Source organism: Salminus brasiliensis, chromosome 7 (assembly GCF_030463535.1).
Source record: "Salminus brasiliensis chromosome 7, fSalBra1.hap2, whole genome shotgun sequence".
In the NCBI taxonomy this organism is placed as follows: domain Eukaryota; kingdom Metazoa; phylum Chordata; class Actinopteri; order Characiformes; family Bryconidae; genus Salminus; species Salminus brasiliensis.
In genome coordinates this window covers 19,835,934-19,857,790 of record NC_132884.1, presented here as the reverse complement: position 1 = coordinate 19,857,790, position 21,857 = coordinate 19,835,934, and the positions used below count along the sequence as shown (strand labels likewise).

The 21,857-nt window shown below is 40.9% G+C and overlaps 1 protein-coding gene across 3 annotated transcripts; it reads left to right on the top strand.

The window, feature by feature from the left end:
- Window positions 1-1,927: 1,927 nt before the first annotated feature.
- lrrc8db (leucine rich repeat containing 8 VRAC subunit Db) lies at window positions 1,928-16,508 on the top strand. Of its 3 annotated transcripts, XM_072684051.1 has the most exons (3): window positions 1,928-2,007; window positions 2,243-2,340; window positions 12,788-16,508. In XM_072684051.1, the coding sequence occupies exon 3, from the start codon at window positions 12,790-12,792 to the stop codon at window positions 15,301-15,303; it is 2,514 nt and encodes an 837-aa protein (XP_072540152.1). In that variant the 5' UTR covers window positions 1,928-2,007; window positions 2,243-2,340; window positions 12,788-12,789; the 3' UTR covers window positions 15,304-16,508. The 3 variants fall into 3 exon arrangements, with proteins under 3 accessions (XP_072540152.1, XP_072540151.1, XP_072540154.1); XM_072684050.1 differs by lacking the exon at window positions 1,928-2,007 and having other exon boundaries at window positions 2,145-2,340; XM_072684053.1 differs by lacking the exons at window positions 1,928-2,007; window positions 2,243-2,340 and adding an exon at window positions 2,354-2,946.
- Window positions 16,509-21,857: the final 5,349 nt, after the last annotated feature.

Below are 21,857 nucleotides of genomic sequence, written 5' to 3'. Positions count from 1 at the left end.
TACAAATCCCAAATGCTCAAATCTCTTTGGGTGCCCAAATCTTTGCATGGTGCTACTTTGACCTTTTTCACCCTAAAATTGTACAAACGAAAAAATAATACATTCATCTTGTTTAAAGTTATTAAAAATTATGTTTACCTTTTAACTTTCTTATTTTAGATCAGTTCATCTTATGCTCACTTAAATATTCAGTTTCAGAAAGTTTGACAGAGCACCCAAACTTTTGCATGCGGCTGTATATCGCAAGTGTCCTCCTTTTCCTTTGCTCGTGGCTCCTGAGTTTATCATTTGTAAAACAGTTCTGTCAAACACACTTTATCAGCACTTATCATATGTAAATACAGCATTATTAATGTGCAATAAAGGTAACGGCGGTCCCTGACTTACGGCTGGGAGTGTGCAGAGCCGAATCACTGGTAGAGGGGGTTCATATCACGTATTTATCACAAGTACTTTTCAGAATTACACCGTACTTCAGTGCTTATAAGCTACAATACACCCATCTGAGCTCCAGTCAATGAAGACTACAAACCACAGAGCGCTGCAAGGGCCTCAAAGTTAAACATTGACGGCACATAGTGTACCTGAAAGATGTTCCCTGCACTCTTGCCAAATCTCCTTTGTGTTGCCTTTGAAAGCGCAGACATGCAGGCAGACACACACACACACACACATCTCATTTCCCCAGGGCCTGACACTACAGCTCGACCACTTTTATTTCATCTAGTTAGAACTGGCTCAAGCCTGCCCATTCTTACAGAAGAGGCGAGGACTCAAATGCCAAGAAGTCTCCCCATGCGCCCAGAGTTCTGCCGGCAGTGCATATTTGGACCTGGAATGTGAGATTCACCTTGTCAGACTATGTTCTGCTCAAACCCCTTGGACTGTGAGCCTGAGGGCTTTGTTTGTGTGTGTCTTTTGTGCATCTCCCAGTTCTATGGTCTCACACAGCCTCCGACAAACTGACCGCCTCTAAACTGTAACAGGTCTGCTAAATGCCTGTTTTCACCAGGATCCTACCATACCTTATACCATGCCTACCCCTTATATGTTCATTTTAACATTCAACAGACTCCTTACCGCTTACAGTAACAACCAAAACAACAGTAATAATCAAAAATGACAGATTTTTCAGTTAAAGAGAGGTCAGGACATGTACCCAAACGACTTTTAGAGGTCATTAAACATCCAACAAATCTCTCATCAATGCTAATATGTTTTTGTGGTAGGGCCAGGACCACCCGGTCACCCCCTCACACATTATTACAGAAAAAAAAAACTGCCAATGAATAAATATTACATGTTAAAACGCGTTACTTTCTCATTTTACCTGTTAATATGAACACATTACTGACATTTACTCGAGTATAGATAGTTTAATGGTTCAAACTGAACGTATCGTATGGTTTCTCTGTCCTGTCTTCAACCCTGCTTCTTAACATCTGTGTAAAACACAAATGTAAAATGTCACACGATGCCTTTGTCATTTTTGTTGAATCTTTTGAGGCAGTGGTGGCTCAGCGGTTACAGCACCGGGGCTACTGATGACAGGGCTGCGGGTTCGATACTTGGGTTTCAACAAGCAAGGCCCTTCACCCCTCTCTGCTCCCCGGCTGCCCACCTCTTCGGGCATGTGTGTGTTAACTGCACGGATGGCACGGTACAAGGCCTAATGTCCAGAACAAATGGTGAATATGCGTGCCTCGTCTTGTCTTGTCTTTTATTTCGTCTAACATTTAGGCTGCGTCCCAAAAAATCCACACACCAAAGTAGTGTGCTCATTACTACAGTGTGGTGGTCTGTGGGTTTGGACGCAGCTTTATCCTGCTTGGCCAACAGGGCTAGGATACAAGAAGTGTCCTTAATCTTCTAGAGGCCATATGGCTGCCTAGCAAAGCAGGGCTACATTTTATACGAGCAGGACACGAGGCTGAAGAACGCACCCCCCAGTAGGAGCTTTCTAGGGGACAGGTCTGCAGCTTGTGTGCCCATGCTAATCCCAGAAAGGTAGGTCCTGAGCTCCCTGTGGGTCAGGTGTTTGTGGGGTCCGTTAGATAACGTTTTTTTTTTATTTTTTTCGGAAGTCATATGAACACTTGATCACCACTCGTCTGTACCACACGGATTTGCGTGGTCAGGCAGCACCCGTGAGGTCGTCGAGCACCGGCTCTCAGAAACTTAAGAACCGCCCCTCACACACTTCCTGCTTCTGACCATTTAAAACAAATGCTATTTCTTCCAGGCTGTGCTCTCCCTGTCTGCTTCTCCACCGCGATCTGCTGCTAATGGAGCTGAGGGAAGGACCAGTCTGTTAAAAAAAAATGACCACACTGGACTGAGGTACGTATGCTGTGTTGTGAATGTGCCGTTGTGAAAGCGGGGGGCTGGAGGATGAAGCGCTGAGGAGAACTGGTGCAGACTGGTTAGCGCTGCCGTGCACACGGTACTGAGACTGCGGAGGGGAACGCGAGGGACTCCGGGCTTCACACTGCAGCCAGATCGCAATGCTTTATAATGAGGACTTTATAACAAGCGGCTGGCGATTTCCTCTCGTTCCCCGAGTCTCGACGTCGAGGACACCACGGAAGGACAGCCCGGACCGCTGTGGTCAGGACTGCGTGTTGTGTTTAGTCATCACCACTCAGCTCAGAGGAAGGCTGACTCCCAAGTCGTCCCTCGCCCATGATGAATGGGGTCTGTCTATCCGTAGATCTGTCTGTCATGGTCGGGGGGGCTTTTTCCCCTAGCCCGCTGGCTTTGTGTTGCCTGCTGTAGTCCTCAAGTTTGCCTGTCAGCACAGCAGAGAGAGGGGAAGACATGGCGCGCTGCTCTCAGTGAGGAGGCTCTTCAGAGCTGCATGCATTTCGGTGACCTCTTCGCGCTGGAGAACCTGGCTCGTCTTATAGGAGAAGGTGCTAGCGGGTGTTGAGGTCATGTGATGTAGCAGTAAGTATGTGGTTTTACACCAGCACCAGACGCAGCATATATGAGCCCCTTTACCATGTTTACTACACCCTACAGCATCGGATGCGCCCTTAGACATGGCATGTGCATGTGCATGAAGGCTGGAGCAAGGAGCACCTGGATGTGTTGATGGACCTTCAGGTGATCAGACAGACAGTCAGATGAAGTGCACTGCAGAGCCTCGAGTCAGCATGGAAACCGTTATGCAGTGCATTGTCTAATTTGGGTTGTCATCCCAAATCTCTACACCCCCCCCCACACACACACACACACAAAAATATGGTTTTAATTATTCCAGAAAGTTCACTTTCCCCCTCCCAGCAGTGTGTGGCACCGCCTGCATTTTTCCAGTTCCAACTCGTTTGAGTCCTGCTGTGTGTGATTGGAGCACTGCACAGTATACAGGGAATCCCACTGAAGAGGAATTCCACCAGAATTTCAGAATTCAAGCTTTTCATACAGTTCAGTGGTTTGGATGCAAGTGAAAGTCATACAGACTGGTTAAACACAAAAATCTACATTTATAGAGAAACTTAATGAGTCGGAATTGTTCAGATGGGAACCACAGGTCCAATACCTGTGATATCCCTTAAGAAGACTTATATATATATAAATATATATGAATAGTTACAAGTGTATAGTTATATAGTACAACTGTCAGAGGTGTTGCTTATGGTAGTTCTGTCTTTACAAAAACCTTCCATCTCCATTTTTGACTTTTTGATCATAATTCAGTCTGGTGGTTGTTTTTTGGGTTTTTTTTTACATTGTGTCAGAAGTTTATGATAAGTGGACCAATAGAAATGCTCCAAAATGACCTAATAGACTTCCATTGAAAGTGAAGAAAGGTTTTCTGCTCTACTGTAAAGTTGATATTTACGTAAAGTTGAGATTATGCTCATGATGGAGGGGTAAATGCAGGGCGTTGTAAAACAATATCCTTTTGGTACCATAAAGAACCATGTTGAAGGTTCCAGTCACACACCACACTTAGCTCGCACACAGTGGGACTCAGACGAGTTGAAACTGGAAAAATTCAGGTGGTTACTAAACACTTCTCTGTTACCAAAGAACAGGCCCACCAGGCTTGTTCATCATTATCAGCATCACATATAAACGTAGAAGGTACATGTAAGTAATTAGTCTTTTTTGGATGGTGAAAAAAATATATATATATAGCTGAAGACCCTTGGGTCCCACCACCAGTGTGAGTTTGTTTACAGTGACGTATTTCACACAAAATGACTTTGAATGACTGTATTTCAGCGATTTAACTATGCCAACATTTTGACAAATCAGTGAAATTCCCCCCATTCCCCATGTCCCAACCAGGAAAACAGTGGTGCTTGTATGCATTTCATCTTTACCATATATATTTATTCACATGTCAAAACTAGTTGTGGCTAGTTTCAGGATTGACCTGCATAATTGCAGGACATCTGGCGTTTGCCAATCTAGTGTATAAACCAAGTAAGCCTTTAATGGCTGCATATTTCAGAGCATGTTTGTGATGAGCTTTCTGTTTCTTTAAAAGACGGAATCGGCCTGTTAACAGCCACGCCACATTCATCTGAGCTACGCAAGGAGACTGGCGCATAGTGCTGCCCCCGACAAATCAGCTTCTACTTCTGAGTACCTGCGTCTTCCATTGGGACACTTACAGTAGGCCCAAGGCTGATTTAATCGGCTTGCCTGTGCATGAAGGGCTGTGATTGGTTTCCAGGCCTGCCACTTTCAGTTGCTGCGAAAGTCCCAGCAAATCAGAAAGCTGTCTGTGACCTAGTTAAGAGAGAGAGAGAGAGAGAGAGAGAGAGAGAGTAAGTGAGGGGGGGGGAGGGGGGGGGGGGGAAGCAGACTGAGGTTAAGCAAGGCTGACCATGGGAGGTAACTACTTGTGCGTGGGTGCTGCATTACTCAAGTGTGGTTACAACACCACAGCACCCAACACTATCAGCTGGTTAGAGGCATTACACACGGCTGCTGGAGATAATGACAGTTTGCTTACAGTACTGCTTCAGGCCTCTCAGTCGACCCTGCGTGTCTGAACTGGTGAGATTAGAAGAGGTGACTGATTACAGAGTGCAGCGATGATCTCTATTGTAGATGTACTGATGCTTATGCCTCTTTGTCCTCATTTTGAAGGATACAGGCGGCATAGTGTGTGAATTCTCAGCTCCACAGTGATGAACACCCCTCCCTCTTTAATTGTCCAAATGAGTTGTTTGTCTCTTTTTATTATTATTTTTTGCTTCATTTAGCACATGGGTGATGCCAGGATCACCAAGCTTGGTAACTATGGATACATGATGAAGTCATGCGTGAAAGAAAAGGTTTATACTGGGGATTTTTTCTTTTGATTGTGGTACCACTTGAGATACAGTATGTCAAAATGTTTGTGGACACCCCTTCTAATGAATGCATTCAGCTACTTTAAGTTGCACCCATTGCTGACACAGACATGCATATGCACACACACACAGCTTGTTGAGTCCTTGTAGAGAAGTAGAGCCAGTAAAAAAAGGACTTTCTGGAGCAGATAAGCATAAACCTATTGGCACCTTGCCTCTTAATGCCAGAAGTAGACTGAAGTATAGAATAATGACCTCAGGCATTGAGCTGTGGAGCCGTGGAACTGTGTTCTTTGGAATCATGATGCTCTACCTAATACTTATGGGATGAGGTGGGGGAGTGGGAGTGGGTGTGGGGGGGTCAACCACCCACCTCATCCCATAAGTACTGGATGGAGCGCAGTCTAAAGAAATACACAGTATAGCGCTTTGTGATCATCATGTATCCATAGTTATCAAGCTTGGTGATCCTGGCTTCACCCATGGGCTAAATGGAGCACCATCATTTCAGAGAACACAGTTTCAGCAGTAATCATCCAACATCCTTAATGCTCCAAAGCTCCAATTTAGTAGAAAGCCTTCCCTGGACAGTAGAGACAGTTACTCCATCAAAAACACTGTTAATACCCTTGATTTCAGTAGAAACCTGAGCAATGTCCCAATGCTTTTGTCCATACAGTGTAGGTTATAGATGGGACAGAAATTTGTAAGAAAAGTAAAGAGTCTATTGAGCTGTATCTGAGCTGCCTGCCATTTCTCAGTGATTTTAGTGATTTGTTCGAGAGTATATGTTGGTCAAGGATGCTGGGAATAAGAATTGACAATAGGTGCAATTTGACAGGGTTATCATTATTGTGATAAATTGTAGCACAGTAGGCATTTCTGAGGATATTGTGGATGTTATCAGTACTTCAAATATACTGAGACACTACTAAAAGCATAATTAATATTCAGGTTATTTGCAGTTGGTGCAGTGCAGCAAGTGAAATGTCATGTTCATTTTGTTTTCCAGGATTTTTATGGTGAGATATAATCCGATAAACATGCCTCAGATGCAGCTGATCAGCCGGGGCATGTTTGATATCTGATACAAGCCTTTTCAGTTCAGAGCAGGCCTTAGCTGGGCTAACATTGCTAACATAACATGACTTAAGATCGCCACCAATCTCATCTCAGTAGATGATCAATCAAGCACACATGATCTTAATCTTAAAAAAGTCTGTCGAAAAGCTACGTAAACGAGTCAGAACAAAAACGGCAGTAACACACTTTCTTAAGACCACTGCCACCATTCAGCTCTACAGAGATGTGTCTGTGTGTTATTCTAGACTTAGGGAAGTCATACCCTGTTCTAAATGGCGTTGATTTGTGCGAAACAAGTGAAGATCTGGATGCCTTTTGAATGGTGAGATGCTTTTCGTTGTGTATTTACAGAGATGAGATTGGAGACGGCCTTAAGTTCCAATGTTTGTTAGCAACATTAGCCCAGCATCTCCTGTTCTATACTACAGAAGCATGTCTCAGATACCAAACATGTGATGGCTGACTGACTGCCTATGGAGAAAGGATTAATCACATTCATGAGAAATCAGGGTAAAGGTATGTCATCCAGTATTGGACACATAAGAACCTGGTGACCCCCAGGATTAAGTGTGCTAGCTGGATTTAGGTTTTTAATTACATACTTGGATGTTTAGAGTAGAGATGCCACAATACAGGAATAGTTGATGCTGATTGTACATAAACATTTACAAAATATAGAAATTGGGAGCTACATCTACCTGGATTAACATTACGAAGGGACATAGGATTCATTTATTTCTGTAGAGTTTCAAATGCTGATATTTTTAGAACCAACATAACCTAAACATTGTGCTCACCAAACATAACCATAACATAAGAACTACAAAATTTCTTTTTTTTAAATTAAGCATTTGCCTGCTGATACCGATATAATTTGGACTGTGCATCCCCAATTCATAGGTAATGTAAATATCAAATAGAATTAAGCTTAATTACTTTATATATATATATATATATATATATATATATAATTCATAGGCAAGGTAAATATCAAATTATTAAATAATTATTTGATTATTGAATTATTAAATAATTATTATATATAATTACTTGATATATTAATCAGATAATTAGGCTTAATTATTTGCTTAATGATATTTACCTTGCCTATATATATATATAATTCATAGGCAAGGTAAATATCAAATAATTAAATAAGCTTAATTACTTAATGTTATATATATATGTGTATGTATATATATATATATATATATATATATATATATAGTAGGTCTCAGTCAATTTATATATATTTATATATATATATATACCATCCTTAAACTGCTTTAAACACTTTAAACACACCCAACCTCCCATCACACAGTGCGAGTGTGCTCTGTTTTAGGCTAGATTTCATAGAGGATCGGATTGGGTTCGTTCTTTTTTTTCAGCATTTTAGTTGATACCTCTATCTGTAGTGATGTGAGATGTGCTCCTACTGGTCCTACTGATTTACACACTCACCTACTGTACTATTTATTTGTTGCGTAATGTTTTATATAAATGTATTTGCATATTATATGCATGGTTTGCTGCTGTTCAGTAAATCTCTTATTTATTAGACTATTTTGTTTCTCTTTATTTAAGCATTTAGATTGTCGGTTGTTATGGTAATAATCCGCTTGATTATTAATATCCAAACAATATTCACAGATTCATTAAGATAACAAAAACTACAATTGTTGTGTTCGCAGCGTCTCTTGTTTTGTAAACATCCTGAGAGCACAACTGACCCTGCAGAATCGCGAGTGCATGAATGAATGAAGCCGTTTACATCATTTATGAGAACTCCGATGATATCTTGCAGCACACAGAAGCCTCTGTTGAATAGAGAGAACAATTGAGTGTTGACAACTTCCACGCGTGAGCGAGAATCATCATCTAGCAAGGCCTAGTGGGAAACTTTCTAAACATGACCGATCTGGTCATACGGGGACACTTAAGAGGCTGGTCTAAAAGTAGACTTCCTCTTAAATGAAAACAGATGCACGTAGCTGTTTGCTTCTTTAAAAGTCCTGCTCTTTGTGTTCCGCCATTACTTCTGCAACTGCCAGGGCTGGAAAAAAGAGTGACGGCACGCCTCACGTGGCTAATGTGGGTACATTAACCACACTCACATTACTCCCTCTGTGTTTGCATGCAAATGCATCAACACAGCAGATACCATCTAGGATTCAGTAAGTGCTGAACACTGATAAAATTCAGTGGCTTTTGGGGGGGAACATCTGTATGTGGATGTCCTCAGCTCTTTTAGCTCTTGTAATGGTTAATAAACAGCTGTTCTGTGGATGAAGTCTAGTCTATGTACAGAAAGCATTAATGGCAGTTAAGCCAGGGGAAGATGTGTGACTATTATCATTGTACTGAACTTGTTTGTACAGAACCATGAAGTCTGAACCATGGTGTCGTTACACTCCTGTGATGACATTGGAAACCTAGAAAGATTGGATGGATATTCTGTTATACACAACTAGAGATAATCAGAACCCATATCAGTTGTGAAGCATGAATGTGTAAATGTTATGGTTTGGGGCTGCTTTTCTGCAGTAGGGCATGGAGAGCACTGCACAATAGAATCCACTAGGAATCTTTTATTATATCAGGAGGACGCTTGAGGGAAATGTGAGACCATCTGTCTGAAAACAAAAGCTGAAAGAATTCTGCGTGGAGAAGTGGAGAAAACTTTCTCCCGGTTGATGTCAGAGATTGGTAGCACGTTCAGTATGTCTTACTGAAGTTATTTCAGTCAAGAGGGGAAATACCAGCTATAGGACATAGGGTGTTCTAATTTGTTGCACAAAAATTTTATGTGTAGTTATATTACGTCCATCTTTTAATGTTGTTTAAATGAAGATCAAATGTCCATTTGTTTAAATATATAGTAAAAAAGACAAAAATGTAATGGGGTGTCCTAACTTTTTTTTTACATGACTGCAGATAAAATGAGAATTTTAAACTATTATTAATTATTTTATTTACATTTTTCAAAATAAAATGAAAAAAAAGCTGAAGCTTGGGTATCCTGCACAGTCAATAGTTAGCAGGGTTGCAACGGTACATGCATTTGTATTGAACCCTTGCGGTACGGGGGCCAAGTTTCGGTGCATGCAGTCGCACGAAGAATACATCTTACGTGCTATTAGGATAAATACGGTCATTTCACGAGTGGGAACTGTAGTGTTTTAGGAGTATTGCTATGGTAACTGTAGATTGTATAACTGTATAGACTGTATTGCCTATATGTCCGTGCATTTAAGCAACGGCAGAGTTGGCATTTGTTCATAGCTGTAGTAATTATCTGAGCAATGTACCAGGTTAACACCTGGCTACGGAATTCTTTTTTGCTCAGACTTGTGGAGTACACCTGATAGTTGGGTCGGATCACATTCTCAGTACAAATGAACCGCTCCAGAGTTTGTTTAGGACCAGAACTGGGACAACCTCCTCTGAAGAGTCTCAATGCAGTTGTTTTGGTCCAAATTTGAGGTAGATGACTGTGTTCACACCTGGCCAAACGAATCGCACCGAGCCTGAAAATGACTCAAGAGTCCAAAAAAAAACACTAAAATATTGTTGCATTTATTTAATGTAAAGAACTTGATCCAACAAAGCTGAAAATTCTTAGATTTGTTTCTGTTATTTGTCTCAAACTCCTGTTCATGCTTATTATAGGGCTATTTTTTGACATTGCGCAAAAAGGTCTGTTTTAAATGATCCCATGCTGTTTTTAACAAGCGTTTCTGGCCTTTCTGCTCAGTCAGTTTATGCCCACTAAATGTGTCTCGCAGTAGATAGGAATGATAATGAGCCAGCAGTGTTGTGTAAACAGTAGGGAAAACCTACAAAGTCAGATGGGTCTCTAAATGGTCACATTCCCATGGTCTGCTTTGCTTGTCTAAAGGCAATGCCAGTGGAGTTACTGCCTTAACCTTACGTACAGTCTGGCTAGCTGTTATATTCAGCGTTTCTATCAAGATTTTAATGACTGCCTTTTGCATGTTCTTTAAAGCTGTTGGTTTTATTAGTAGTCTAGTAACAGGGAGGTGATGAATTCTGCAGACGTTTATAAGACTCGTGTTTGTCTCCACGTTGACCCATTTTTTCTTTAAATTGATTTTTCAGAGGATTTTGTCCAAACCTAAAATGTCCTTCAGCTGTAATTCATAGTGTCCCTGAGGAGATTCTTCCCTGTCTCGATCATTTATTTACAATCAATAAAATACGATGGACATACCATGAGGACAGCTATAATGCAGTCATGTGACGAAATTAGGACACCTGATGAAAACCTTTGTCTTTTTAAAACATATTTAAACATATGAACATTAGATTTTTACCCTTTTTTACATTCTTGAGAGATTGATGTAATTTAGCTAAACAAAAAACTTTTTAATTTTAATCAACATAATGTTATTTATTTGCAGATTAGTTAATGCGGTATTTAAGCATAAGTGCTGGCTAAACCCCTCTTCATCAAAGTTCTCCCTTGGCACTCGCTGAATTATACCATTCTGTGAGCTCGTCTGCTTTGTTACATTCAGGGCCACATTTCCATTTCTGTGGTGAGGCTTATTTCTACACAGGTAACACCATTCCAATGTAATATGATTAAAGTAAAAAAAAATAATCCATCCATTAAAATACATTAATCCAGCTGTCTCTCATCCCAGACGCTGGGTCCCGTTTTTACAGTTGATATGCTGACATCAAAGCCAACTTGGCCATCTTTTTTTCAAGGAGGGATAAGACTTCAGAGTCAGCAGGACAGGACAAAAGCAAAGAACAAGGTTATGACTGGAATAGTTAGTGCAATAAAGGGAAGGAATGTGGCTCCAGTAGGTAAAGCAAGCCTTAACATGTACTTTTCAGTCAAGACTGGGAAAATATGCAGGACCCCACTGCTGAGCGTGCAACGCTACAATGGTACAATGGGTTTTATAGCCTGTATCACAAACTGTGTGTAAAGCTGGGTGTGACACTGGTCACTGGGTGGTCCGGGCCTTTTCAGAATTCAGTATTGTTTCACGACCCTCCATTTTTACCTTAGAAAGAGGGTAAGCTGTTGTTCACCCTTGTGATTTTAATGTTCTGGGATGACAGGCCTAGAGGGATGAAAGCTGTGCTGCAGTCACAAGTGCCTAGGCATGAAGTGGAAGGAAGCACAGTGATTCTTGTAATTCGAGATCAGTGAAAACATTGTTTTTGGCCTTGACCCACCACTACAGCCCAGTTGTTGTCTTTTCCTAGTGTCAGACAGATAATGTAATCAAGACGCCGTATGTACTGTTATTTTTACTATCTGGGTAGTGGTAAGGCACTAGGAGGATGGGAAAGTCTGTCTTGGAAATTGATACTAGCCAGAGATGCGACATCCTGCTCTCTCCTTCGTAACTGTTTTATCAGAACCATTTGTTATCATTAGGGGTGGAGTACACTGGTGGGATGGACAGCAGGGTGTTGTGCACAGAATATAGTAATGGACAGTTAATAAGGAAGCATTGCATACTCAAAACTGCAGGAAAGGCAACCCACTCTACTAGTACATATTGACTTATTATGGTGTAAGCAAATCTAATCTAACTGGTCCGGCCAAGTCTTCTTTTTTAGGCAAGTTCTCTGTACTGAAAACATTCTGCATACAATAAATAAAATATATTTAAAAAAAGTATGTATATATATATAGATATATATAGATAGATAGATAGATAATGCATATATAGATTTCATATTTAAATATATATATATATTTAAATATGAAATACAATAAATTACATTAAGCTAAAAAAAGGCAAATGATCACTTTTCCTCATTTGGTTTAATACTGCACTTTTTTTAGACCCAAGATGATTTTGGAGGTCTGTTTGTTCAGGCAGTCACACCCTCTCCATGTATCGTTCTTGGTTTTCATTCTGGTAGCGAAGTTTCTCTCTCTCTGCCCCTCTGATAAGGCGTTGTACTATGCTCCTGAGCCACAGAAACTGGCAGCAAAGGCTGGCACGAGTGACGATTGAGGCAGAGAAACTACAGACCATGGCGCCAGCGTTTCAGCACTACTCTGCACGTTGCTGGCTTTGAGCAGCTTCCAAAGAAAAATGAAATCCCTTTTATTACTGTTACGGTCTGTAATATTTGCTGAGCCAAACACATGTCTGGCAGTGCTGAATATTTGCTAACCTCAATTTGCACTGTTCCCCGATACTGTGCGTATTTCTGCTGCCAAAAATAAGTCTTTTGCAGGTCTTGAACATCTACAGATGCTACAAGGCACCTGTCAATCAATGTTCACACATATAATCTACACATTTATTTTTATTAACAACCAGAAAGTATGATAAAGAAAGTTGATCAGGAATTGATTATGATAATCAGTTGTTTTTTCTTCTCTCCCATAGGAATGTTTACCCTCACAGAAGTTGCCTCTCTGAACGACATCCAGCCGACCTATCGAATACTGAAACCATGGTGGGACGTGTTCATGGATTACCTGGGCATTGTCATGCTCATGGTGGCGATATTTGCTGGGACAATGCAGTTAACCAAAGACCAGGTCGTCTGCTTGCCTGTTCTGGACTCATGGCAGGAGTCCTTGACAACACAGAGGCCACCGGAAACCGCTTCTGGCATCGGGACAGGAGGAAGCAGAGTGACCTTAACAGCTGCACCTACAAGCAAAGACCAACCTGAGACAGGGGTCCCTTTCCCTCATCCAACCGCCATTAGACAGCCTCAGCCAACAGGTGTGAAAACAAACCTGGACTTTCAGCAGTATGTCTTTGTCAACCAGATGTGCTACCATGAAGCCCTGCCCTGGTATTCGAAGTACTTTCCATATCTTGCTCTTATCCACACTATTGTGCTCATGGTCAGCAGCAACTTTTGGTTCAAGTATCCAAAGACAAGTTCGAAAATTGAGCATTTCGTTTCGATTTTGGGGAAGTGTTTCGAGTCCCCTTGGACCACTAAGGCATTGTCTGAGACCGCTTGCGAGGACTCCGAAGAGAATAAGCAAAGACTGACTGGAGCCCCTTCATTACCAAAGCATTTCTCCACCAGCAGTGAAGAGGGAAGTCCAAACCAATCCACACCAATGCTGGCAAAATCCAGTGTTAAGTTCTCTACAGAGAAGCCTGTGATCGAAGTCCCGAGCATGACTATACTTGATAAGAAAGACGGCGAGCAGGCCAAGGCCCTTTTTGAGAAAGTGAGAAAGTTCCGTGCTCATGTTGAGGACAGTGACCTGATCTACAAACTCTATGTTGCACAAACAGTAATAAAGACCTTTAAGTTCATTTTGATCCTATGTTACACCTCAACGTTTGTTGCCTCCATTCAATTTTACCACGATTGTGAACCAAAAATCAAGCACTTAACTGGCTACACCAAATTTAATTGCACTCACAACATGGCTTTCATGTTGAAAAAGCTGCTTATTAGTTACATTGCTCTCATTTGTGTTTATGGCTTGGTGTGCATTCACACGCTCTTCTGGCTATTCAGGCGTCCCCTCAAGGAGTACTCCTTTGAGAAAGTAAGAGAGGAGAGCAGCTTTAGTGACATTCCGGATGTAAAGAACGACTTTGCTTTCCTCCTGCATATGGTAGATCAGTATGACCAGTTATACTCCAAGCGCTTTGGTGTGTTTCTCTCCGAGGTCAGCGAGAACAAGCTGCGAGAGATCAGCCTGAATCATGAGTGGACGTTTGAGAAACTACGGCAGCATGTGACTCGGAATTCGCAGGACAAGCTAGAGCTGCATCTGTTCATGCTCTCAGGTGTTCCTGACGCCGTGTTTGAGCTCACTGACCTGGAAATATTAAAACTTGAGCTGATCCCTGAAGCACGGATAACAGCGAAAATTTCCCAGATGATCAACCTCCAGGAGCTGCATTTCTATCACTGCCCCACCAAAGTTGAGCAGACTGCATTCAGTTTCCTTCGAGACCACCTACGGTGCCTTCATGTCAAGTTTACGGATGTCGCGGAGATCCCCACTTGGGTTTACCTGTTAAAGAACCTGAGGGAGCTCTACCTGGTTGGAAACCTGAACTCAGAAAACAACAAAATGATTGGTCTGGAATCCCTCAGAGACCTGAGGCACCTGAAGGTCCTCCATCTGAAGAGCAACCTTACGAAGATCCCAACCAATATAACAGACTTGGCTCCCCATCTGATCAAACTGGTGGTGCACAATGATGGTACTAAACTCTTGGTTTTGAACAGTTTGAAAAAGATGATGAACCTCTCCGATCTGGAGTTGCATAACTGTGAACTGGAAAGGATACCGCATGCCATTTTTAGCCTGACCAATCTACAGGAGTTGGACCTGAAATCCAATAACATTCGCACCATTGAGGAAGTCATCAGCTTTCAGCACCTCAAAAGGCTGACCTGCCTCAAACTGTGGCACAACAAGATCATCACCATTCCACTGTCCATAAGCCATGTAAAGAACCTTGAGTCCCTCTATCTTTCACACAACAAACTAGAGTCCTTGCCTGTCCCTTTGTTTAATCTGCTCAAGCTAAGATATTTGGACTTAAGTCACAACTCCATTGTGGTCATTCCACTAGAGATAGGATTCCTCCAGAACCTCCAACATTTTGCCATCACAGGAAACAAAGTGGAGGTGGTGCCCAAACAGCTGTTCAAATGCACGAAGCTGCGTACACTGTGTCTTGGCCATAACTGTATCTCTGCTCTACCGGAGAAAATTGGCCAGCTGGTGCAGCTGACACATCTGGAATTGAAGGGAAACTGTCTGGACCGCCTTCCAGCCCAGCTCGGCCAGTGCCGACTTCTGCGGCGCAACTTTCTCCTTGTAGAAGACCATCTATTCGACTCCCTGCCCATAGAGGTCAAAGAGAGCATAAATCAGGAAACCAGTGTTACTTTTGCTAACGGAATATAAGAGTGGATTGGGGGACGATTTTACCAGACCTCCACCTCTCCCTAGTCTTCTTGCCCAAGGTCTTGTTGTTCTTCATGTGGAGGGCACAATGTTTTCCATACAGCTGGCATGTTTTCGAAATAATATCGTTGTCAACTGGTGTGAGAGATTTGGCTCAGGACCTGAAGTTGAGTGGAATACTTTAACCCTTTAGAATTAGCAAGCGTATTTCCTGAGGGGTGACTCGGCTGTTTCGGGGGCCATCATGAAACATTTGATGGACTTCTTATGCTTTTTGATAAGAAATGTTGTCTCTCTAAAGCGGTCGTCCCCGGGGACCTCATACACAACCCAACTGGGGTACACAAGGCCTGGGGTCCCTGAGGACTACTGCTTTAAGGGAGATGAAGTACGAACAATGCCAGGGAATCACTCGTGTGTTTGGAAGCATTGTTTGCAATAGTTTAATTTACAGTCATTTCCGTTCTTATCTGTTATTTTACCTGTTTGTTTTTGTAGCCATATTTCAGTATAGAGATACTTCTTTGCTAACATTATCATGTTCCCTTGTTTATCTGCAGCCTTTTGCTGTTCAGACTTGCTAATCCCTCTGTAGTCTTTCATTTTGTACTTTGTATTCACATTTTGTATTTTAGCTAGCAGGTGTCCGCACAGTACAAACCCACATTGTGGTGCAGTTAACAATTATATTGATTGATGGAACTCAAGTCGCAAACCAGGGAAGCAATGTACAACCTGATTTGACAATTATTTGTGTATAACATCATGTTTAAAAGATTTTTGCTGCTCTCAGAACTTCGTTTTATTGTCCTGGTATTTATTATTCTACTGCCATAATGTTAGCCAGTAGATATGTATGAAATCTGAGAAGAAGAAAAAAAGCAGCCCTGCTATTGATAAACACTGCACTGGTTCCTCTGAATAGGAATGCAGAACACTGCTTTAAAAGTCTATGTTTTATTTTGAGTGTGCTGAATATTGCAGACGCCACTTCAAATGCATGGCACTTTCAATGCTGTCAGGTTCTGAAGATGATCCAATGGGATAGAAAGTCATTATTTATTGAATGATATTTATGATGAATGAGTGTTCATCAGTTTTTGATCAAGCCTCCCCTTTAATGATGGTCCAAAAACAATAGCTGAAGTTTGTTTTTGTAATAATCACTGATACACCCTAAAAAATTAATAAAAAATTAACAAAAATCGTCTGGCCATATTCTGTAGGTCCACCTCAGACTGGATTACTGCCTTTTTTCAAAAAGCACACTGAAAAACTCAATATGAATGGGTGGGGCTAAACTGTGGTAGGCTGAATAGGTGAATATGGACATATGTAAACTAGCCAACATCAGAGAAACGTTGAACTGGAAATGGGTTGTTTTTGGAAATTGGTTTCAAGATATGGGCTGTATAGACTTAAAAATGACAATATTATAATATAATGTCAGACAAAGAAAATGTATTTTCTATAATATAATAGTATAAATAATTACTAATATATGGTAGCTTGTATTTTTCATACATTACCTAAGCTTACCATAACAGTGTGGCATCCTAGGGACATCTTGTTTTAGAATGCTTTGTTGTGGTTATCTGCCAGAAAGAGAGGGAATAGCCTGTAAAACTCTTCCAGGACAATAGCAAAACATAGATGTTGGGCATCTATCCACAAAAGGCTGGTGTGGCTGAGTGAATAACTAGCTACACAAGCCCTAGTGGACATGACTGTTGGGGATTGGATTTATATTTGTATTTTCTAGTCATTTTAGATTTTTCTCACCGCTCTTTATTTAATACCAATGAATCTAGTAGAAATTCTGCTAAATTAAGACCGTTCAAAACTTGTAGGGAAAACATGTACTTTGTAGGTTTTGCATTCATATAAGAGAAATGTGTAGTTTTAAATGACCTAAAATACAATACTTTACACACCTGTACACAGCAAACATCAAAAACGTTAATGTATCTAAACACAAAGTGCAAGTATTAAGCAGTATTCCTGAATGCAATTTTTCTTAATGATAATTTGATATGCTGCTCCCTTTTTTAGAACTGCTATCCTCGTTGAGGTTACCAGGTCCATCTAACAAATCATGTAGAAATGAAATACTGCTTTCCCACAAGTTAACACAGCTCTCTGGGGTCTTGTTAAAATATGTGTGACATGCCATGGCCAAAATACCACAAGGATCAAGCAGCACAGCACCGTTTTTACCCTGTCTGAACAGCCCTGCTCAAAACGGCCAGTGTTTTGCGTTCCTCTAAATGATAATGAGCCACTACTCACCCACCCTCACTCGTTTTTTAGGCTGTGTCCTAATTGTATACTACACACTAATACTATAAGGGTACAGACCATATACTTATCTTAATAGTGCATGTTTGGCAGGTTAGTACACAAATTATTAACTATGCCAACACACATCACTGCAAGTTCTCCTGCTGCTGTCGCCGCTGCACATCTTTATCCACCATTTCTTTTCAAATTTTTCCAGATGTGAATAGCTCCTCCCTTTGTTTCGCATTGCATTGTGGGATAATGGTGAGCACACTCAAAAACGACCAGTTGTCAGTGCGCAAAGTGGATATTTGAGGGACGCACCCTACAACTTTACTCTCAGTTGTCACTGTTTGCACAAGCTACAGAATATTTACTTCGCCTTGAGTTCTCTCTCTCTAGCTTCCAGCTAGTCAAAGGGCAAGGGTCAATAGGCAAAAATAAAAAATAAAATCTTTGACGGCTCCAATTTAGAGAACCCAAACAAAACCTCCCAAAAAAAAACCAAAAAAAAAAAACCACACACACACACCCAGCGACCTGACAATTTTTACCCGTGGCTGTCTTTAAAAAATTTTGCCTTTGCAAACATAGGGGGGTGGGGGTACTACTGTACCTGCGTGTACTGTAGAAAGAGGTGCCAAAACAAAACCCTATGTTGAATGACCTGTTTATGACCTTAGCAGTCCACAGGAATACAGACCAGTCCAGATGCCCATACAGACAGGCAAAAGCACAAAAAGTTCAGTTTTAATATGTCCACTTTTAAGGGTGGCGATGGGACCCTGAATTGACCGTCAGTCTGCTAGATTGTCACTTTAAAAATCAGATGTACTCCTCCATGTTTCGTCCAGTTTATTTTTCTTGTGCCATTGCTGTGTGTGTTAGGAGACAGGGAAACATGAATGGCATTTGGGTAGAAATTAGAGTTTCCTACTGTAAATGAAAACATCAGCTTATCCCAACATTAAATCAGTGGAGACTGAACAATATCAAGTTTTTATAAAATTATTTTAATAATAATTAAAAAATATTATACAGATCCCCTTTAAAAAAAATCGATCTCTGTATCTCCACAGTTTTTGTTCTAATTAAACTGCATATTCTTGTTAAAGGTTGTAAGTCTTGTATTACTTGTCTGGTCTATGTGGGGAAGCTCTGAAATGAAAACTCATAGAACTTTTAACTTATCATCCATATACACTGCAAAATGACCAGTATTTAAATATTTATTAGTCCAAATGAGGTCAAATTCTGTACACACTCATGTTGTGATTTCCAAATAACTAAAAAAAAATAAACTCATTTTTATTTGAATCAGCAACAGTTATTAACTAACTGCATTATATTATAGACATTGGGGTGCATAAAGATGTTTTTGCATGAGCTCCTCGCATAAATCTGCTTATACTAGACTAACCTTCAAAAATCAAGTAAAAAAAAATTTACAAAAGAAGTGTTTGTCATATTATTGATTAGCGCTGTCTTATTTAGTAGAAACGTATACAGCATTTATTACAATTTACTGAAAATTAACTGATAAATTATACAGGTATAATGATCTATGCATTTTTGATACAGTATTAAAAAGTTAATGAAAGTGTCATGTTAATGTCTGTTAGTGTTAATCATATTCACTTCATTAGAGCATTCAACATTATAAAATGTTCAGTACTGGAAAATAAGGTAAAGGTGCACGTATTTGTCACTGTACAGTGACACATTTAACCCATCTGGTAGTGAACACACACACACGTGTGTTAGGGGCAGTGAGTACACACACCCAGAGCGGTAGTGCCCAAGAGTTGGGCACTTGTTTGCTCAAGGGCCCAACAGTGGCAGCTTGCCGAGCCCGGGAATCGAACCCACAACCCTGTTATCAATATCCCGGCGCTCTAACCGCTATACCACCACTGCCCCGTGTTAAATAGGTGTGCTTTAAACAAATCTAATGCTTAGGCACCCAGCTAGACAAGCTAAGCTAACAATATTTAGCCCCAAATGAATACGCTAGCCACAGGTTATTGTGCTAATCACGATATAGCTACATAATTCCATACAACTAGTGGCCTTCAAGTATTGTTCACTTTGGGCTATGTTCACATTACCCAAGCCTCATTAATGAATTCCTATATTTTTCTCAGATAGAATTTGGCTATCTTGATGGTTGACGCTCATGAATGTAAGGGACCTGTATCCGTGCACGTCTATATGCACATGCCAAAAAAACACATACATCTGATCCGATCTGACCGTTTACATCAATGTCACATGCCCACGAGTCAAATACACATCCAATTGAGGAGCACCTATGAAAGTGATCAGCACCTGATGAATTTGATCAGGTGCACACAGGCCTAAAAAAATCTGACCACATTAAAGCAAATGTGAGTCCAAAGCAGCCTGGTAATGGTAAACTTTGGATCCAACCCTAATCCACTTGGGCTGATCCAACCAGTTACTACCTTCAGAAGTCCTTAATTGGCTGTTGTGGTTCATGCTTCTAGGCTCCCATCCACAGCTACATAAAACACCAAGCAATCACCCAGGACTCTGTTCAACATTTTGGATGCACCACAAAAGTTTCATGTTCTACAAAAAACAGTAGTGCACATGTGGGAATGCCATCATGAAAGGCGTGGAGCCCAAGTCACCACATGATCAGAGAACTAAGGTTTTGTCAAGTCTCTTAAGTGATCCCATCAGCCAAACAAACAATGTTGTAGGCACAGAGCCACGGCTTTTCCAAGAGCTTGTTCCCCGCACTCGGTATGAAAAGACGGAAGTTCCTTTGAGAGTACAAATGTGTACATGTTGAAAGGTTGCACTGCTAATGTCAGAAAACGGCACAAGCATGTTCATAACTTCATGAGCATTCCTGGAAAATGTTTTGATCTTTTCATTCAAATCCACAATAAAAAGACATTATTCTGGAAATGACAGAGACACAGTGGCTAATTGTGTTTGGAGAATAATAGGGAACACCGTTTTTAAAATGTAAGTGGGCAGCAATTTGCGTGCCTTTTGGTTTCTATGTCAGAGCGGGACAGCTGCTGCCATAGCAACAACGAAACCCCCAATAAAGAAACAGTTTCTTTTGGACTCTGAATAAGTTGTCCTAGTTTTATATCTCCACTTAACTCCATTATTCTGAACTGACCCTAAAGGTCACTCTTTACTTCAGGAGACTTCAGGTTTCAACCCAAAACCAAATCAAATCAAAATCCCATGAATTAAAAAACAATAATACAATACAGAATATTATAAATAATACACCCCTTTTTGGGGGGAAGAGGGGAGGAGCCTTTTACAATTACTTTGCAAGGCCAGAGGGAATAGCCAGCTAATTTTAGGCCTCATCAGACAACTGTCTGACAACACATCCTGAACAAAGAGTCTCATAAATAATGAATGCATGGGTGAATCTGATGGTGCGTGTGTTTGTTGTGAATTTTCTATACTCAACTAGGCTTTCAAAATTAATTTCTAGTTCTGTATCACGCAAGTACATATCTGACAGAGGCTCTATGGTTTAATATTTCATAAAACTAGGGTTACAATTACTTATTTGATCACTTTCATATTAAAAGTTTGACTTGAGCCTCAGACCACTAAAAATATCCAGCTGAATATTCCTTTCAGAAACAGTGAAGCCAATTACTGCTCATGAAGGAGCATGAACTGAAAGGAGAGTCCCACAGGCTTAGGTTGAACATTTTTGGCTCAGATTTTCCAAAGGAAGTATTTTCAGACTTCCAGATCAGTGCCGCGTTTCCTATGAGACAATGCCCTCTTGTGGTGAGACAATGTCATTACCACAAACAAGCAGGCCTGCAGTTTTCACTGTAACAATGCTGACATCACAATTGCACTTCTGTCACATCACAGTTACACTACTGTGACATCACAACTACACTACTATAACATCACTGATACACTTCTGTGACATCACTATGACACTACTGTGACATCACAATTACTCTACTGTGACATCAAAACTACACTACTGTGACATCACTGATACACTACTGTGACATCACTGATACACTACTGTGACAACAAAATTGCATTACTGTGACATCACAACTACACTACCGTGACAACACTGATACACTACTGTGACATCACAGTTACTCTACTGTGACATCACTGTGACAACACAATTGCACTACTGTGACGTCACTGTTGTACTGTTGTTACACCATTTATACGCTACTGTGACACTACTCAGCATCTCAGCATGCCTCACCGACGTCTCTTCTTGGATGGCGGCT